Source organism: Micromys minutus, assembly GCF_963924665.1.
Source record: "Micromys minutus genome assembly, chromosome: 32".
Classification (NCBI taxonomy): domain Eukaryota; kingdom Metazoa; phylum Chordata; class Mammalia; order Rodentia; family Muridae; genus Micromys; species Micromys minutus.
In genome coordinates, this window is record NC_137967.1 from 15,744,548 (window position 1) to 15,762,997 (window position 18,450).

General features: G+C 49.3%; 2 protein-coding genes across 2 annotated transcripts; both read right to left on the reverse strand.

The window, feature by feature from the left end:
* Positions 1–349: 349 nt before the first annotated feature.
* Positions 350–7,612, reverse strand: LGALS4 (galectin 4; the record flags this gene model as incomplete). Its single annotated transcript, XM_080908673.1, has 10 exons — positions 350–496; positions 574–736; positions 850–938; positions 1,167–1,196; positions 1,325–1,363; positions 1,469–1,513; positions 4,143–4,283; positions 5,863–6,067; positions 7,253–7,341; positions 7,565–7,612. The coding sequence occupies 10 exons, from the start codon at positions 7,610–7,612 to the stop codon at positions 350–352; spliced, it is 996 nt and encodes a 331-aa protein (XP_080764799.1).
* A 2,655-nt stretch (positions 7,613–10,267) lies between these two features.
* ECH1 (enoyl-CoA hydratase 1) lies at positions 10,268–17,019 on the reverse strand. The gene is made up of 10 exons (XM_080908399.1): positions 16,905–17,019; positions 15,421–15,625; positions 15,239–15,327; positions 12,724–12,848; positions 12,589–12,637; positions 12,354–12,418; positions 11,191–11,261; positions 11,040–11,111; positions 10,658–10,808; positions 10,268–10,521 (listed from the first exon to the last, which is right to left on the reverse strand). Exons 1-10 carry the CDS (start codon positions 16,954–16,956, stop codon positions 10,417–10,419), a joined length of 984 nt encoding a protein of 327 aa, XP_080764525.1. The 5' UTR covers positions 16,957–17,019; the 3' UTR covers positions 10,268–10,416.
* Between the last annotated feature and the right edge of the window lie 1,431 nt (positions 17,020–18,450).

Below are 18,450 nucleotides of genomic sequence, written 5' to 3' on the forward strand. Positions count from 1 at the left end.
TTTTTTTATCTGTCCCTCCTCCCACCCCCATTTCCTCATCTGTTATGGATAAAATAAAGCAGTACTTCTTAACTCTTGACATTTGGTATGAGGAGTGAACGGGTTGACAGACATAAAGCCAGGGTGTGGAGCATACCTCCATTTATTGTAGTGGAAGAGGGGCACATGTTTCAACAGTGTAAGATAGAAGCCAGGGTCACAGGAGACAAGGGAGAGGTGAATGAATCACACACACACACACACACACACACACACACACACACACACACACACACACACAAGACCCCTTCAACATTTTATTAGGGGCTTAGCTGGAACTTGGGGATCTTTCTGCTTCCCCAGGAGGAGCTCAGATCTGGACATAGGACAATGTGATGTCACCTTTGATCTCCAGCATGTCTACCCTTTGGAATGCTTGGAACCTATGCGAGTAGTCGAAAAGGTGCTGGCCATTGGCAAACACCTTGAATCGATCCATGCCGCAGCGGATTGACAGCTGTGGGGGAGGGGGAGAGGTGAGATCCAGAAGGACTGGGATCTGTGGGAGGTGGGAGGGGGGACCCCCAGACTCACGTCGAAGAACTGCCCAGGGCCAAATGGGTTGTAGGCCACCTTCCTCTCTTCGGAGCCCCAAGAGCCATTCAGATAGCTGTTTCGAACCACACTGTCACCTATGCGGGGGTTCATGTGAAAAGCTATTTCTCCAGACGATCCCACCTTGAAGTTGATGACAAAGCTAAAGACAAACAGGTGTCAGATGGGGTCCAGTGTCCGAGGCTCCAAGGGGAGAAAACTGGGACCTGGACCCCGGGGTCTGAGGAGGAGCCCCTCCTCAGCTTGGGTGCTTACTTCTTGGCTGTAGGAAGTATATATCCCTTGATTATGATGGTTCTTCGGACCGTAAGTCCCCCCTGAAGGCTCCCCACGTATGGCACAGGCTGTAAAGAAAGAACACGGGGTCCCATTCAGTCTCTGATGAGGAAACCCAGACATAAGAGCACATCTTTTTCCACAGAGAGGCAGTGTTTTGCCTGTGAATCGTTCCCCTCCAACCATGCCTTCTCCCGAACCCTCAGCCCATATATAGTCCACCCTTTCTGGGGTTCCCATATTCTCTGCTTCCTTCAACTTGCTCCCCAGAGACACTAGCCCTTGGAGCGTCATACCGGATTGAAGACTGGGGGTCCTGTCATGACCTGCGAAGGAAGAAAGGGATGCCACCGTGTAAGAGTTGACAAATACCTTATCCAACATGTCCCCACCCCTATTCCAACCCCAAATCATCCCCATCCCTCCACAAGCCCACCCTACCCCTCCCACTTACAGGCAGGGTGTTCATCTGTGGAGGGTTATACCCAGGACCCTATGGGATGGAAAGACAGAAGGAAAGAGTGTCATGGGAATGTGGGGTCCTTTGACTGTCCCCACTTCCTTTGCCACTAATCCAACCCTGTGGGAAACTGCCCACCCCACAGCAGGTACTTACAGGATAAGCTGGAATAGTCATGGGTCCCTGTGGGTACAAAGAGGGAAGGAGGTCATGTCTGGGACCACAATTCTAGACTGGAAGTGTTGAGGAGAATCCTGGGCACCCCGTCAAGTACATGTTTTATGGCCCCTGCTGTATTTTGTAATGACCAGAGTCTCTGTGACTTTGGGACAACTCCTGGTAAATTCTGTTCCTTGTTCCCCATTCCACAACCTTGTGTGGATCCCTTCTGTCCCAGGCCCTCATTCACCCCTTTCCTCCCTAGGATCAGCTTAGGAAGTAGAATTCAGGGGGTAAATGGGACCTCAGTGATTCTTTCTAGGCCTGTGATGACCAAGCTTCTGTCACCTATCCCCAGTCACCTGTGTCCCAAACCCAACCCTAGAGCAAGTCGGGGTCCTGAGAGTCACCCCAAGTTCTTGTCTACCAGGCTCCCACTCTCTTTGAGTACATCTTTTCTAGTTTTTGGGGCTCCACCTTTCCTGGAACCACAGTTCTGTGCAGATAACTTCTGTCTAGAATTCCTTCCCTCCCCCTCCTCCTTTCCTGCTGTTGTAGGTTTGTTGGTTTGTTTAGTTGTTCCCTTTGGTTTGCCTTTTTGAGTCCAGGTTTTTCTGTGTAGCTCTGGCTGTCCTGGAACTCACTCTGTAGACCAGGCGGGCCTCGAACTCAGAAATCTGCCTGCTTCTGCCTCCCACATGCTGGGATTAAAGGTGTGCTCCACCACCCCCAGGCTCATCATCCTCAATTTTACTTTCTCTGTTTTCTCCTCTTTTTAATTAGCTCCTAACTCTTCCAATCAATCGGTCAATTAATCTCTCTGCTCCCCCCCCCCCAAAACCCTCATGCAAACACAAACATCAGCATGTTGATTTGTGGCTGGCTCAGGCTGGCACTGAACACTCTACCTCAGCCTCCTGATGTTGAGATCACAGGCAGTAGTCACCACGCTGGGCTAGACTCCATATTTTGAGTCAGCACTCCCCCACCCCACCCCCACTACTGTGTCACTGTAACTTGTTCCTTCTCTCCTTTGGGTGATAAACTCATCATTTTGGTGCATTAACTTGTTGAAGAACAGGATGATCATTTTTATTTTAAAAGATATTTATTTATGGGCTGGAGAGATGGCTCAGTGGTTAAGAGCACTGACTGCTCTTCCAGAGGTCCTGAGTTTAAATCCCAGCAACCACATGGTGGCTCACAACCATCTGTAATGGGATCTGATGCCCTCTTCTGGTGCGTCTAAAGACAGCTACAGTGTACTTATATACATAAAGTAAATGAATCTTTTTTTAAGATTCGTTTATTATGTATACAGTATTCTGCTTGAATGTATGCCAAAGAGGGCATACATTCAAGCAGAATACTGGAAGACCTCTAGAAGAGCAGTCAGTGCTCTTAACCACTGAGCCATCTTTCCAGCCCATGAATCTTTTAAAACATATATTTATTCAGTAAATATTTGTGTATGTGCCTAAGTACACATCTGTGACCCCTGTAGGGGTCCAAGGAAGGCTCAGATTCTCCTGGAACTGGGCTTACGGATGGTTATGAGCCAGGAACCGGACCCAGATCCCTCTGGTTTATTCAAGACAGAATCTTACTATTTAGGCCTGGCTGTTCTGGAACTCATTATGTAGACTAGTCTGGCACATAACTCTCAGAGACCCACCTGCCTCTAGTTCTCCCACACTGGGATCAAAGGTGTGTGCCACCACCACCTGATGCTGTTTGACCCGCTTGTCACTACCATCTCCCCAGCCCCCAGGCTGAGAGTCGACTTTCAGGCTTCTGTTGGCTTGTTGGTTGGTATTAAAGGAACTCAGGAACCCACCCCTCACCCTAAGTTAGCTTACCACAGCCGAGCCAGGCCCCTACCTCCTCACTGGGGCACTGTGGGCATTTGCCCTATCATTAAACAAGCTTCAACTTGGGACTTTTGGAAGTGGGGTGCTGGTTTATTGCAGTGGGTGTGTGGTAGAGGGAGGCTCTTTGCTGTGTACCTGGGTGGGGATCTTTTAGGACACTGGGTCCTATGTTTTCTTGGCATTCAGATCAAGTTCTGCTGGCCCATTTCCAAGGTGATTGCATCAAGTTACACTCCAACAGCCATATGGCGGCCATGCTAACCAGGCCGTATGTATGCCAACAGGTCGCACGGTCACCTCCCACCTCGTTCCACTGTAACCTGATGGAGGCCCAGCAACAAGTCACTGTGGCTTTGTGTTTTCCGGGTGACCTATGTGTTAAGCAGCCTGTCCTGAATTGTTTGCTAAACTCTTTACTCTTTATCTGCTTGTCTTTTCTTATCTCGGTTTCTGATCCAGTTTACACACCTCTTCCTCCTCCTGGAAGCCCTTCTTGACAGAGTCAGATCCTTCCTTTGGATGTTCAGAACGCCTAGTTAAGCCTTTCCTTGAGACTAACTCTCTGCCTGAGCCTCATTGTCTGCATCCTGACTTCTCTATCTGCACACACACCGCGGTGGTCTTAACCATGTCTGCCTGGTCCTGTGTCTATCTTTCTGGTGGGCTGTCTTGGTTACCTCGGGGTCCCTGGACCCCTTCATTAAAGGGACTAGGAGTGGAAGCAGAGACGGAAACAAATGTGTGAATAGGCCAAGGAGATAAATGAAGAGACATTTCCATACCTGATACGGGGCTGGGGCAGGTTGGCCTCCAAGGAAGTTGATTGACTCAAGTTCCAGGTCCCCATCCACTTGCAGATGGGTGACCATCTGCACGGGCAGCCGGTGCCCATATTCATAGAAGGGATTTCCATTTACCACGACCTAGAGGGCAGAGACAAGGTTGTCGGACATCAGCAACCACGGCTGGCCAGAAACTGTGGGAAGATGGAAGCGGGGTGGTGTTTATTTATTTAGTGAGTATGCGTGGGCCTGTGCGTTCAAACGTGTGCAGGCACACACGTGTGCACATTTATGTGAAGGCCAGAGGTCAGCTGTGAGTGTTGGGCCTCAGTACCCTCCATCTGCCTTGGTGTTTGAATCGGGTCTCTCACGGATCCTGGCCAGTTGTCAAGTAGGCGAGGCTGGCTGGCTGCCAGCCCCCAGGAGCGTCCAGTCCTTGCCTCCCTGAACTTGGATTACAGGCATGGCACACCACTCCCAGCTCCTTACGTGGGTGGTAGGGATGGAACTCAAGCTTTTAGCCAGCACGTCACTGACTGAGCCAGTTCCCCAGCCCTAAGGGATCTTTTTGGCTTGAAGTCCAATGTATTTCTAGGGTTCTTGGAGCGCCTCACCAGCAGGGATTTTAGGGACTCAGGGACCAGAGGTCAAACTGAAGTACAAAGTCAGTTCATAGTGGTGGGTGAGAAATAATGGAGACTTTGGTCAGAAAGAGCAGAATCAGGCCTGAGGGTTGGTATTGGCACAAAGTATTGGCCGTAAGGTCTGCCTCTGGCACGGTCCTGGCCACATGTGACCTCCGGTAAGTTACTTTACCTTTCTGAACTTTTATTTAAAACCTTCCATGAAAGGGGGCTGCTCATATCTGAGTTTGCTGAAAGGATGTCAACCTGGCCAGGCATGCCAGAGGCTTATGGCAAGCTGGAAGGAGACTGCTATTCTTCATGTCACCAGGTGTCTGATCATGGATCCATGTGACAGACGAGGGACAGAGGACTTCCTGTATGCTAAGTGCTGGGTCTGGTGACATCAGCATGCCACTCTCAAGATGGATGTGGTGTACACGCCTGCATTTTCAGCACTCAGAAGGCCGAGGCAGGAGACTATCAGAGCTTCAGGACAGTTTGGGCAAACAAGTGAAAAATTAAAACTTTAAAAAAAAAAAAAAAGATTGGAGGGATGGAAAGATGGCTCAGGAGCTAAAAGCTTTCCCCACAGAGTCTGACAATTTAAATTAGGTCCTAGCATCCCCTGAAAAAGGTCAGGAGAGCCAGGCATGCCTTTAATCCAGCACTTCTGAGGCACTCAGAGCCAGGTAGATCTCAGTGAGTGAGTTCAGCCTGGTCTATATGAGACCCAGGAGAGCCTGGCCTATACAGCGAATATATAAAGACTATAAAAAGAGAGGTGTGATACCCCAGCATAGGGGGATGCTGGAGCGGTGGGGAGCGCGGGGGAGCACCCTCATAGAGGCAGGGGAGGAGGGAGAGGGCGGATGTGGGATGGGGGGGTAACCGGGAAATTGGATATCATTTGAGATGTAAATGAATGGAATGATTAACAATTATAAAAAGAATATATAAAGGATATAAAATGGAAGAGAACTAGGGCTGTGGCTTAGTTCTAGAGAAGGGCACTTTGCATCTGCCTAGTAGGTTACAGGGAGTTGGGGAGGCCATAGGGGAGGAGGGCTGCTGAGGAGGAAGGAGAGGGCTCAGACCTTGTAGTGCTCAGACATGACCATGATCACCAGCTCGAAGTGTTTGCCCTTGTGGAAAGGCATGCTCTTCTTCTTCTCTTCGCTGCCCCACTGTCCGCTTTGCTTCGTGTTGAAGACCACCTTGTCCCAGCCATCAAAGCGGGGGTTGAAGTGGAAAGCAATATCCGCGCCGTCATCCTGACCCACAGCGAAGTTCACGTGGAACCTGGTGGGATAGATGGTTCCAACTGCTGCCCACCCGTACGTGGGGCCTTCATTAGGGAGCCCTGACTTTATCCTGTCCTAGGGTCACTCTGACTGGCCACCACTGACCCAACTTAGGGGGAGGTAGGGAGCCTGTGTTCCATAGGCCGTCTTGTGGCCACTCCTCCTCTCCACTTCTCTTTCTCATCTCGACAGTGTCCCTTCAACGGTCAGGGCAAATCGGATTCCTATCTTCTCTTTATTGTTTCCTTCTTTGGGAGATTTGGGGGAGGGGTGGAGGATGTAGCCCAGGCTAGCCTCTAACTTGTGATCTTCCTGACTTAGCCTCCAGAGTGTTGGATTACTGGTGTGTGCCACCTGAGAGGGCAAAGGTCTTTGTCCCCACCCTCTCTGCTCCCAGTGCTAGGCATGGTCCGGCTAGCCAGGGCTACAAAGTGAGACCACTGCCTCAGAAACAAAACAAAACAAAAGACAGAGTGAAAAGTGATTGAAGTTGACCTCTGGCCTCCATATACACACACATGCACCTGCACACACATGTATGTGCACACACACGCACCTGCACACACACGTGTGCCTCCCACAAACACAAAGGTGGATGGTGCCTGAAAGAGATGCTTGAGGTCAACCTCTGGCTGGCACACACACATGTACATACACACACATACATGCATGTTCTGCACACACATGTGCAGCAAGCTGAACCATGGAAAAAGCCAAGGCTTAGTGGACTTGCTCTTTGGCACACTGAAACCTGACAGTTATCCCATTGTTCACGGGAAGCTTAAGTTTGGAGACGTTCAGTAGCAATCTGAATCACACAGCGGCTGAGTACACCCCCAGGGGGCAGGGGGAGGTGACTTCAGGGCATGGCTCTGAGCTTGTGATCTGAATCCACTCTCAAAACTGTCACTTCAGGGAATTGTCCCAGCCATGGGGCCACCTCTCACTGTGACCCACGCAGCCCTTAGTCTACTCTCCCTCCGTCGCTTCCTTCCTTTGTCGGCTTCCTAGGTTAGGGTCTCCCTGTTTATTTCTGTCCCCAAAGGCCATCTGTACCCCACAAACAGCCAGAGGAATGCTGTGAATGTTGGAATCCCAGCATGTTTCAAATATGGCACCAGAGTCAGGGAAGGCGAAGGCCCCTCCCTGAGGGTGATTGGCCGGGGGTGGGGGGTTGTCTCACCGTTTCATGTGGTCTTTGGCTACTCCTTGGATGTAAACGGACATTCCAACACTGAGGCCGCCTGGGATGGGCCTATTGTATGGCAGAGTCTGTAGAAAGCACCAGTTGAAGAGCCTCAGAGGTTGGCTGCCTGTTGAAGCCCTTTTCTCACACCCCAAAGACCCCTCAGTCCCTTAAGTGGGGGAGATAAGTGGGGTGCGGGGCTAAGGACGTGATGCAGTAGAAGAATACTTGCCCGGCATAGCAAAAGGAGAAAACTAGAAAATGGGGTTTGGGGGAAGAGGAGGTGTGGGCTTCAGGTAGGCATCTCACCGGATTGTAGGTGGGCTGGTAGCCTGGTGCTGGGACAAAGGCAGCCATTTTGAGAGTCTGGGCTGAGGGCTTGTCCGGAGAGAAGAGCTGTGTGGGAAGTGGTGGCTGGTTGCAGGTGACCCTTATATTAGAGGGAGTGGCTGGCAGGGGAGAGAGTTCGAGATGTCTCTCTGGTGGGGACCTCTAGGGCACGCCCTCGCCTCCCATCTTGGCAGCAGGGATGCTGACTTTCCCAGGGCCCAGACAAAGAGGAAGTAGTTCTGGACTTTGCCCTTGGAAGGCCTTATCAGAACCATAAAACCCTGCCCAGAGAGGACTGTTGGCAGAGGGAGGGTGAATCAGGTGGGCAGGGCAGGGGCTAGGCCACAGGAATGTCTGAACAGGTGGGCAATAGAGAGGATAAATGGCAGGGTACCTGCTGACCCCACATACTATGTAACAGGGGCTTAGGGCACACACAGCTGGGGCCACGGGTTCTGGGTTCCAATTCTGCCATTGCCACTTCCTGGCTACGCAGGGTCTCTCTCTGCTCGTGTGTAACATGGAAGAATAGTAGAAATGACATCACAGATTCCTGCAGTGGCAGTGGTTGGCCGCACTGGGGACCCAACCCATAACCCCAGTTCATGGAAGGTTGAGGCAGGAGGATTGCTGCAATTTTGATGTTCCCTTATTTGTTAGTTGCCCTGGGTCTCACATCCAGTACTACGGAGTATGCTAGTGCACGCCTGGACCCAAGCACCCATGACCAACCAGGATGTTCCCGGGTGATGGTGATCGTCCTCCAGTATACCGTGAATTTAAGGCCAGGCGCGGCTGCCTGAGATCCTGCCCCAAACAAATCCAAATCCAACAACAAGCTCAGGTGGGCTGGCACCCCGGGGCTGGGACATAGGCCATCTTGAGAGTCCCGACAGATCTCTTATCTAGAGAGAAGAGCTGTGTGGGAGGGGTTGGCTGGCTGCAGATGGTCTTCACACCAGAGTAATCCCGTCACTTGGAGGCAGAGGCAAAATTACTCACATGCTCAGGGGCTGCCTGTTCCACAGAGCAAGACTCTGCCTTAAAAAAAAATTGCTGGGCACAGTGGCAGTAACTTTTATCCTAGCATCTAGGAGACAAAAGAAGGTGAAGTTTGAGGTGCTCCTGCAGCCTCAAACTTGAGGGGCAGCTAGGTGGCTTAATAGTTAAATGGTTCTGGGACAACCAAGGCCATGTAAAAAGACAGACAGACAGACAGACAGGAAGGAAGGAATGTAAAAGAGAAAAGAAAAGGAAAGAGAGGCTGGGTGGTAGTAGTACATGCCTTTAATCCCAGCACTTGGAAGGCAGAGGCAGGCAGATCTCTGTGAGTTTGAGGCCAGCCTGGTCTACGGAGTAAGTTCCAGGACAACCAGGGCTACACAGAGAAAACCCTGACTCAAAAAAAAAAAAAAAATCTTAAAAAAAAAGCAAATAACAAAACAACAGCAACAACAACAAAAACAAAACAAAACAAAACAAAAAAAGAAAAACAGGTCAAGAGAGGTGACCCAGCAGTTAAGTGGTTAAAAGCCCTTCTAAAAGACCTAGGCTGGATTCCCAGACTCACATGGTGGCTCACAACCATCTGTAACTTCACTTCCGGGGACCCCACAACCTTTTCTGGCCTCTGTGGGTGATGCATGCACGTGCTACACAAACATACAGGTTGAAACACCCATCCATAAAAATAAGATTAAAAAAAGCAAAAGCCGAACAAGGTTGAGGGGTCCTGAGGAATATACTGAGGCACGCATGCAGACACTCAGACAAAAACCCGAAGTGCAATTACAATAGAAATAAAAAGTAAAGAGCGGGCTGGGCTAGCGCCGAGGTGGAGCACTCCCCTGGTGGAGCACTCCCCTGGTGGAGCACTCCCCTGGCAGGCGTGGGATCCTGGGACCCAGTCCCACCAACACAAGGAAGGAGCAAGTGGCTCAGCAAGCTAATAAATGCCCATCACAGGACTCTGTTTTGGGCATACAGAAAACACTAAGTAAATGTGTGACCTCTTACACTCATTCCAAACATAAACTGGGATGATTTGTGGGTAAGAAAACAAACACGGGGGGGGGGGAGCATCTGTCAACTGGAGTCATTTTCAACTACACAGTGAGTGCCAGGTCAGATTTGTTTACATGAGACTGAATCTAAAAATTAAATTAAAAGGGAAGTTGGGGAGGGGCAGCTAGGTGGCTTACCAGGTAAAGACAGTTGCCACCAAGGTCAACCCAGTGACCCGTGTGGTAGAAAGAGAACCAAGTTACCTACAAACACACACACACACACACACACACACACACACACACACTAATAAGTAACCAAAAAAAAATCTATCTGTAAAGGGGCCGTAGAGATGGCGAGGAGGTGAATTAGGGGACTCACTGCTTTTGCATGGAAAGGAGAAAGAAATGAACTGATTGGCTCAGGATTGGTAGCAATGAAGTTAGCCCCACTCCACGGCCCTACGGAGCTGCGCAGTGACAGGCACAGGACACGTGTCCCTTTCAGCCTTTGCAATTCTGCTCCTTGCACACTTCTGCTCCTCGCACACTTCTGTTCTTGCACACTTCCTCTTGGCCCTGGTCAGATCTGCCCGCCTCCCTGCCGTCCCAGCCGCCCTCCGCCCTCCCTGGAGCCAGTGCCTCCGAGCCCCCACCCACTGCAGTAAAGACACCCTGCTACGTTCAAACTTTATTGTTCACAGTGAAGATAAGGCCCTGGGAACAGAAGAGCCAAGTCATAAAGTGTGGGGGACCACATGGGAGGAGGGACCGAGGGGATGAGCCTGACTCCACCGAGTCTTCCTCTCTCAGGGTCAGGAAGGCCACTCAGAGCTTGGAGAAGGTGATGCTTTTTGTGTCCTTCTTCTCCATGGCCGCCTGGACTGACTTGATGATGTCCTGGGTCTGCAGCATGCTCATGTTCCAGGTGGCCTGGATCAAGGGTGTGGGAAAGACCGGCAGGGCACCAATCAGAGGGGCGAGCACGCACAGGCTCCGCCCCTTCCCAAGCCGACGGTTGATTACCGTGGACCAGGGTGGGCCCCGGTTGGTGTAGGCAGGCCCTTACCATGTAGTCCAGGCTCTCGTCCACAGAATGGTCTCGGGAGTAAATTAGATTGATTTTTGACCCCTGCACAGCCACAGGGCTCTTGCTGGAAATATCGGCCGCCAGGGCAAAGGCTGCATTCAGCATGACTTCCTTATCTGGGAACACGCGGCTGCCGGGGGAAGGATGAAGTAAAGGGGACACCCCTTCCCTGCCCTGTGGATGACCAGGTGGCCTCCCAGAGAAAATGGGAAACCCCAACCAAAGGCTCAACCACATCATGAGGCCCGGAGGAAGAAACAGGCACCCCGGCAAAGACCATCTGGTCTCTGGAGTGGGGATACAGGGGACCACAGAGCCCCAACTTGGATGGCCCTGTGTACTTCCCTGCCAACAGCCCTACCTGACTAGCCCACTGTCCAGAGCTTCATCAGCCATCATCTTGCGAGCGGTGAAGGTCAGCTCGTTGACCAGGCTACAGATCAGAAGACCCTGTCATCCTGGGTCTGGGAGGGGCTGGGCTGACGCCCCCCTCCCCCCGTCACCCCTCTCACCTCTGGTTCCCAATGACCTTGGGCAGTCGCTGCAGTGTTCCTACATCGGCAGCCAGGCCCACATCCACCTCCTAGAGAAAAACGATTACCAGTGTTTGCCTGTCCTTTCCGGACGTGAGCTCGGAGCATCACGCAGAGCTTTGCCTCCAGCTCGGACAACCCGAGATGATGCGCTTGCTGCCCTGGCACTCCAGCTTGCTCACAAGGCCCTTTCCAGAGCCCTGGGTCCCATTCCACCCCCAACCCTCCCCAGCACAACTGCCAGCAGTCTTAGCTCTGTCTCTGCGTACGACCTCATTCATGAGAGTGCCTATGAGAGATGGCATCTTGTACAAATGAGCCTGCATTTTCCTTTTGGTGCTGGGCAGAGGCAGCTCAGACCTTTTCCCCCCTCCTCACACCACGGCTACACGGCCTCGCTAGAAAGCTCAGGTTGGGCTGTGTGCTGGCTAATGCTTATACGCCTGACAGTATCTAGAGGCCAGCCTCTGTGCCTGCCTGTGAGGTACTATCTTTTTTTTTTTTTAATTAATTAATTAATTTTATTTATATGAGTACACTGTAGGTGTCTTCAGACACACCAGAAGAGGGCATTGGATCCCATTACAGATGGTTGTGAGCCACCATGTGGTTGGTGGGAATTGAATTCAGGACCTCTGGAAGAGCAGTCAGTGCTCTAACCACTGAGCCGTCTCTCCAGCCCGTGACTGCATTCACTGATGCACCTATGTGGGTGGGATCGTGGAGAGGGTGGAGTACCAACTTTCACTGATCTCTTCTGACTGCACAGTGATGTGACCAGGCTCTTCAAGATCCTGCTGCCCTGACTCCACACACCCCCTCCCCGTAACGGACTGAGTGTACCTTGAACCGTGAGCTACAGTAAACCCCTTCTCCGATAAGCTGATTTTCCAAGTGTTTTTAATCAGTGACAGGAAAAACAATCCCAATGCTCACCACTCACGCAATAACCCGGGCTGTCCTAGCCCCTCGGGTGCTGAGACTACAAGCGGTACCTCTTTGTGCCTGCTTTAGTCTGGGGGTATTTGCTTCTTCCAGGAAGCCCTCAGAACCAGCTCCTTGGCCAGCTTGGTCTCTGCTCTGCCTTAGCCAGAGGCTGCCTAGCACTGCAGGGGTTCCAGAAAGCTCAGGAAAGGGCTCACCTTGACCTGGAAGAAAGCATCCTGGGTGCAGTAGCGAATGTCACAGGCAGAAATGAGATCCACACCTGGGAGGAAAAGGCCAGGGACAATGAATAAGGACAGGGACCAATCCGTCCTCCCAAATCATGGGAACTAGTCTGATTAGCACCGTCTGAGCTGAGTGGCAGGAGTGGAGGGGGTTAGCAGCCTCACCACTAGTTGGCACCCAAGCGGTGACCAACAGCTACAGACTAACCTCCGCCAATGCAGCCTCCGTGAATGGCAGCAATCACTGGCTTGGGACACTAGAATGCAAATGGAGAGTTGGTGTCGAAGCTGTCAGAGGAGGGGTAGGCAGAGGGGATGCCACCCAGCTAGCTCTAAGAGTCACCTTCTCAATGACACTGAAGGTCTTCTGGTACTGGCTGATGAGGTCACGGAGGTACCAGGCTATGCGGGCCGCATCATCTCCCGAGGGCTGCAGGAGGTCCGATGCCATGTCCATGAGGTCAATACCTGGTGAGAAGGGGATGAGAGGTTATGTAGCTCTCATGGCCCCACTTAGAACCCAGGAATGTGGGTCCAAACAAAACATCACCACAACAGAGAAAGAAACTCACGATGGTCTAGGGGAATCAGTGCATTTTTTTTTTTTCTTAAGACAAGGTTTCTCTGTGTGGCCCAGGCTAACCTCAATCTACACAGTCTCCAGCCTCAGCTGCCCCAATGCTGGGAATATTGGCATTCCCAAGACTAACTATAGACTTTTTCAATCAGACATTCTCCCTGAATGGTAAACTATTTCCACACATAGCTAGGGGGAACCCGTGAGCTCTTATCTCCCAGAATTTATATGCAGAATAAATGTGCAAGTCTTAGCTGGTTTGTAGCTGTGGTTGAACACTTGCCTAGAATTCACAAAGTGGGGTAGACGGCATGGCTCTGTTTGCTTAGACCCCACGAGTGAAAAGGGGATGTGGTTCAGTGGTGGCACTTGCCTAGAATCCGCCACTGAGGGGGCCTGTGGTGGCACTTGCCTAGAGTGCAGAAGCCCTTGCATTTGAATAACACTTCGAGTTTCATCTTCAATGTGTTAAAAATAAAACAATCCAAATAAAAACAAACAGAAAGCCTGGCTTGGTGTTCCAGCCTTTAATCCCTGAACTCAGGAGGCAGAGGCAGGCAGATCTCTGTGAGTTTGAGGCCAGCCTGGGCTACAGAGCAAGTTCCAGAACAGCTAAAACTACACAGAGAAAGCCAATAATAATAATAATAATAATAATAATAATAATAATATACAATCCCAAGGGTGGAGAAATGGCTCAGCAGTTAAAAGCACTGGCTGCTCTTTCAGAGGATCTGGGTTCAAATCTCAGTCCCCACATGGCAGCTCACAACTGTCTGTAACTCCAGTTCCAGGGGATCCAGGCACATAAAACACCAGTGCACACAAAATTAAATAAAAAAATTTTTAAAAAAAAATCATTTGGTGGGTTTCACAGCAGAACAGAGATTTGGAAAACGAGCTATGCTAATAAATGGAGAAGGGGTCAAAGAGGAGAAAGGGCAGTGGGGTGATGTTCACGTTTTGGGGTTGTAAACAGAAGTCAGTGCTGTGTGTGGAGTCATTTCGGGAAAACCTGTGCACGTAACACACTTGGCTGACACCCCTGTGGGCTCTGAGAAGTTAAGAGTCTCATTTGAGGTTACAGATCCACTGTGGTAATCCAACTTCAGGATCCTGTCAGGTTCTGTTGAGCTAATTTCTATATTTGAATTTGTGATGGGGAGGGAATTCTGGGCTTCGTGCCAACTCCTGAGCGCACGCACGCGCACGCACACGCACACACACACACACACACACACACACACGTGAATGTTTTAAATTAGACTTAAAAAAAAGCTAGGCATGGTGGTGCAAGCATTTAATCCCAGTGCCTGGGGTTGGGGGGCAGAGGCAGATCTCAAGGCCAGCCTGGTCTACAGATCGAATTCCGAGATAGCCTAGGCTACACAGAGAAACCCTGTCTCAGAAAAAAAAAACAAACAAAAACCCACTGAGGGCTAATGAGATAGCTCAACAGTTCAAAGCCTGCACACTCTTACAGAAGACGGGCTTTGAGTCCCAGCAACCATAACAAATTGATCCAGCCCTAGGGGGATCTTACCTCTCTGACTTCCCAGGACACCTGCACTCACACATATAGAGACAGTCACATACAGACACATAGTTAAAAATAATAACTCTTAAATAAAACCTCTAATTGAGAACCACTATGGGGCCAGCAAGATGACTCAGCAGGAAAAGGGGTTTGAAGGCTTGCAGTCAAGTAGAACCAGTAACCAGCTGAGCCTGATCATGGGAAAGGAGAGAAAGTTGTCGTATGCATGCACGTGCATACACAACAAAAGGACATTTTTTTTTTCTTTTCTGTTTTTCTAGGCAGCATTCTCTGTGTGGCCCTGGCTGTCCTAGATCTGGCTCTGCAGTCCAGGGTGGCCTCAAACTCACAGAGATCCACCTGCCTCTACTGCAAGCCCAGTATTTTTGTTTCCTTCTAGAAACAAAAGGAGGAGGCCAAAGCATTGAGCCACATTTATAATCCCAGCATTCAACATTTAGGAAGCCGAGGTAGGAGGATTACTTCAACTTCGAGAGTAGCCTAGTCTAAAGAGAGAGTAGCCTGGTCTAAAGAGAGAGTAGCCTGGTCTAAAGAGAGAGTAGCCTGGTCTAAAGAGACAGTAGCCTGGTCTAAAGAGACAGTAGCCTAGTCTAAAGAGAGAGTAGCCAGGCCAACCAGGCAGAAAACAAAAAAACAAAAAGCAAGGTTAAGCGAATAAAACCAGGGAAGAAAAACAGCATCACTGTACCATAGGGGGAGGGGCTCCAGCAGGAGGGGAAATACCTGAAGTGAACATCTTTCCTGCACCAGAGACTACAACAGCCCGACAGTCGGAGTCTTTCGATATCTTCTGGAAGCATTCCACCATCTCCCTTCAGAGGCACAAGAGGTAAAGGGTTATATCTGGGGTGGGGAGCTTCCGTCCCTGCCCACTTAGCATAGGTTTGTGAGTTTGCAGGCCAGACCTCCAGAAAGCCCTGTTCATGGCATTCCTCTTCTCTGGCCGGCTTAGCTGTACGTGCAGAACATGCTTCTGGGCAGATGTTACTTGAATAGACTCGTAGTTGTGGTCTGAGACTACCTGCGGGGCTCTTTTGGAGGCCTCTTGTGAAGAGGAGCTCAGAGACCGAAGGCTGATGTTTAAGTACAGCTGGCTTGTACCTCTCAGCTCTGGGAAGAGAAAAGGAAGAGCCTTTGAGAGCCTAGAATGGGGACACTTTAACAGTATATATTCTGAGTGACTACAACACAGGCTCCTTAGAGACACTGGCATGACCCGACATAGCTTTTGAGAGTATGGTATGCAAACCAGGAGGTGGTGGTGCACACCCTTTATCCCAGCATTTGGGAAGCAGAGGCAGTCCGATCTGAGTTCGAGGCCAGCCTGGTCTGCAGGGAGAGAGTTCCAGGATAGCCAGGGCTACACGGAGAAACCCTGTCTTGAAGAAAACAAAAACAAAACAAACAAAAAGACTAGGTTGTTGCTTAAAGTGATTTCAGTCTGAGACTATGTTAGACCTTTGTTTGTGGAATGACCCAAGCATGTGAAAGACAGATCTAAAAATAATAATAATTTTTTTCCACTTCTGGGCATATACCCCAAAGATACTACAACATATAATAAGGACCCATGCTCCACCATGTTCATAGCAGCCTTATTTATAATAGCCAGAAGCTGGAAAGAACCCAGATGTCCTTCAGTAGAGGAATGGATACAGAAATTGTGGTACATTTAAACAGTGGAGTACTACTCAGCTACTAGAAAGAATGACTTTACAAAATTCTTAGGCAAATGGATGGATCTAGAGAATATCATCCTGAGTGAGGTAACCCAGTCACAAAAGAACACATATGGTATGCACTCACTGTTAATTGGATACTAGCTCCAGAAAGCTCTGAATACCCAAGAAACAACTCACAGAACATATAAAGCTAAAAAAGAAGGAAGGCCAAAAAGTGGAACCCTCAGTCCTTCTTAGGAAAAAAATGTGTATAGCACCCTCTCAGAGTGGGGTACACCTAGGTCTTAAATCATTAATAACTCAAGAGCTAAGAATGTAGCCTTGTGGCAATACTTGGTGTTTAAAATCATCATGTTTAATCTTTACCCACCAAGAAAACTTTGACTACTTCCATGTTACGGTTTGTTTTACATGTACTTTGTGCTCATTGTAACTAGTAAGATTTCAATACATACTATCAAACCTTTAAAAAAATATATCAAGTACTGACAAAAATAATATTCATATAGTTTTGTGCAAAAATGCTTTTAAAATCTGTGCATTTATCTCTGTTTTTTAAAATAAAGTTGTTTAGTTTTTTTTTTATAATTTTATTAAACTACACAGGGACTCCTGAGTTTAAAGTGACCCGTGGAGACTTCCCGTCTTATCGCCGCTCTAACAAGACGACACAACAACGGGCCCCCACGGATTAAGGGGTAACTCACGCTGCATCAGCAGGCCGCGGAGTTTGCTGGAAACAGTCATCCCGGTAGCCATCTCTGGAGCTCTGGAGCTTTGCGACCTACTAATGGAGAAAAACACAGGGGGCGGGCACAAATGTTCGCCATGTTGGTCAAGGGCATCGAAGCCACCACAGCCACCGCCCTATAGCAGCGAGGCTCCACCTAGTCCGCCATCTTTACTAATGGCAAACGAAATTTCTCTCACGTGCTTAGGACGTTGCTTAAACCTTTAGCCCAGTGGGAAGCTGGCCTGAGAAAATATTTCACAGTGCTGTTGGAAAATTGTGTATAAAGTTCATCACAACGCTGTGTTGGAACAACAAAAATGCAGACAACTGAAATAGTCAAGGACATAATGGCAGCAGCTTGGCAATCTACCGTCCTTGCCAGGATATGCTAACAAAAAAGTTGCTAGGATACAGACTGGCCAGAATTAAGCAGATTTTATTCCCTTAACGCCAGAAGGAGGTACTTAAGAAGTTGGCTCCTGGACCGGGGAAGTTACTGATTCAAGGTTACTGGACGTTTAGAAGTGCGTAGGCAGGGTTAGATAGCTCTAATGTCTGCCCTCCTTTTTTTGGTGGTGCCAGGGGACTGAGGCAGCACAGGCAAACACTTAACACCGAACGCGAACATATCCCTAGCCTCGTCTCCCTTTTTTATGTAAGGTCTATATAAAACCCCAGGCTGGCCTGGAGCTTCCAAGGATCCTCTTCTGCCTCCGGAGAAGGTGGTTTCCATCATTGTACTCCCCTCCCCCCAACATGGACTCTGAAAAGAACCCAAAGAAGTTCGGTATGATGCCTCATACCTTTAATCCTAGCACTCAAAAGACAGATCTCTGAGTTTGAGACACGCCTCTTCTACATAGCAAGTTCTATACACAGAGACCCTGTCTCAATAAATAAATAAACGAATAAATAAATTAAATTAAAAATAAAATATGTTCTGTTTGTTTCTAGACAGGGTTTCTGTGCCGCTCTGGCTATCATGGAACACTGTAGACCAGGCTGGCCTTGAATTTATAGAGATCTGTTTATGTCTGCCTCCCTAGTGCTGATACTAAAGGCATGTGCCACCATCAACACCTGGCAAAAGGCTATATTTTAAAAACAGACATACCACAAAAAAAAAAAAAAAAAAAAAAAAAAAAAAGCCTGAAAAGTATTACCCAAGAGCATAAAATACCGTCTAAGTGTGCTCCTTAGGGAGATGTTTACCAAGAGGGTGAACAGATGTCTCTGGGCCACTGGGACAATAGGGGATGTCTGCTACCCAGACTCACAAGCTGAGCTAAGCAGATTTCCCCCCCACAGAGACAGATGTAGCAAACCACCAGGAGTAATGCTTTATCCTGTATTCATTGGAAAACTGAAAATCCTACGCAGATACCAGAACGTGAACAGAAAAGACACCCTAATTTCTGCTAAGGAGTTAGGGAGGAGACTGTTGCCTCTTAGCAACAAAAAGGCTGGAACATTAGGTCCAAAAGAAACCCTGGGACAAATGGCTGTGGTGGCTTTAGCAC

Bases quoted from the DNA above. Each gene is read 5' to 3' on its own strand.
- ECH1 (XM_080908399.1), bottom strand. From the start codon at position 16,956: ATGGCTACCGGGATGACTGTTTCCAGCAAACTCCGCGGCCTGCTGATG. The intron at 15,626-16,904 runs GTGAGTTACCCC...TTCTCTTCCCAG, and splicing joins CCGCGGCCTGCTGATGCAGC to AGCTGAGAGGTACAAGCCAG. The intron at 12,419-12,588 runs GTTAGTCTGTAG...TTTTCCTCCCAG, and splicing joins CGGAGGCTGCATTGGCGGAG to GTGTGGATCTCATTTCTGCC.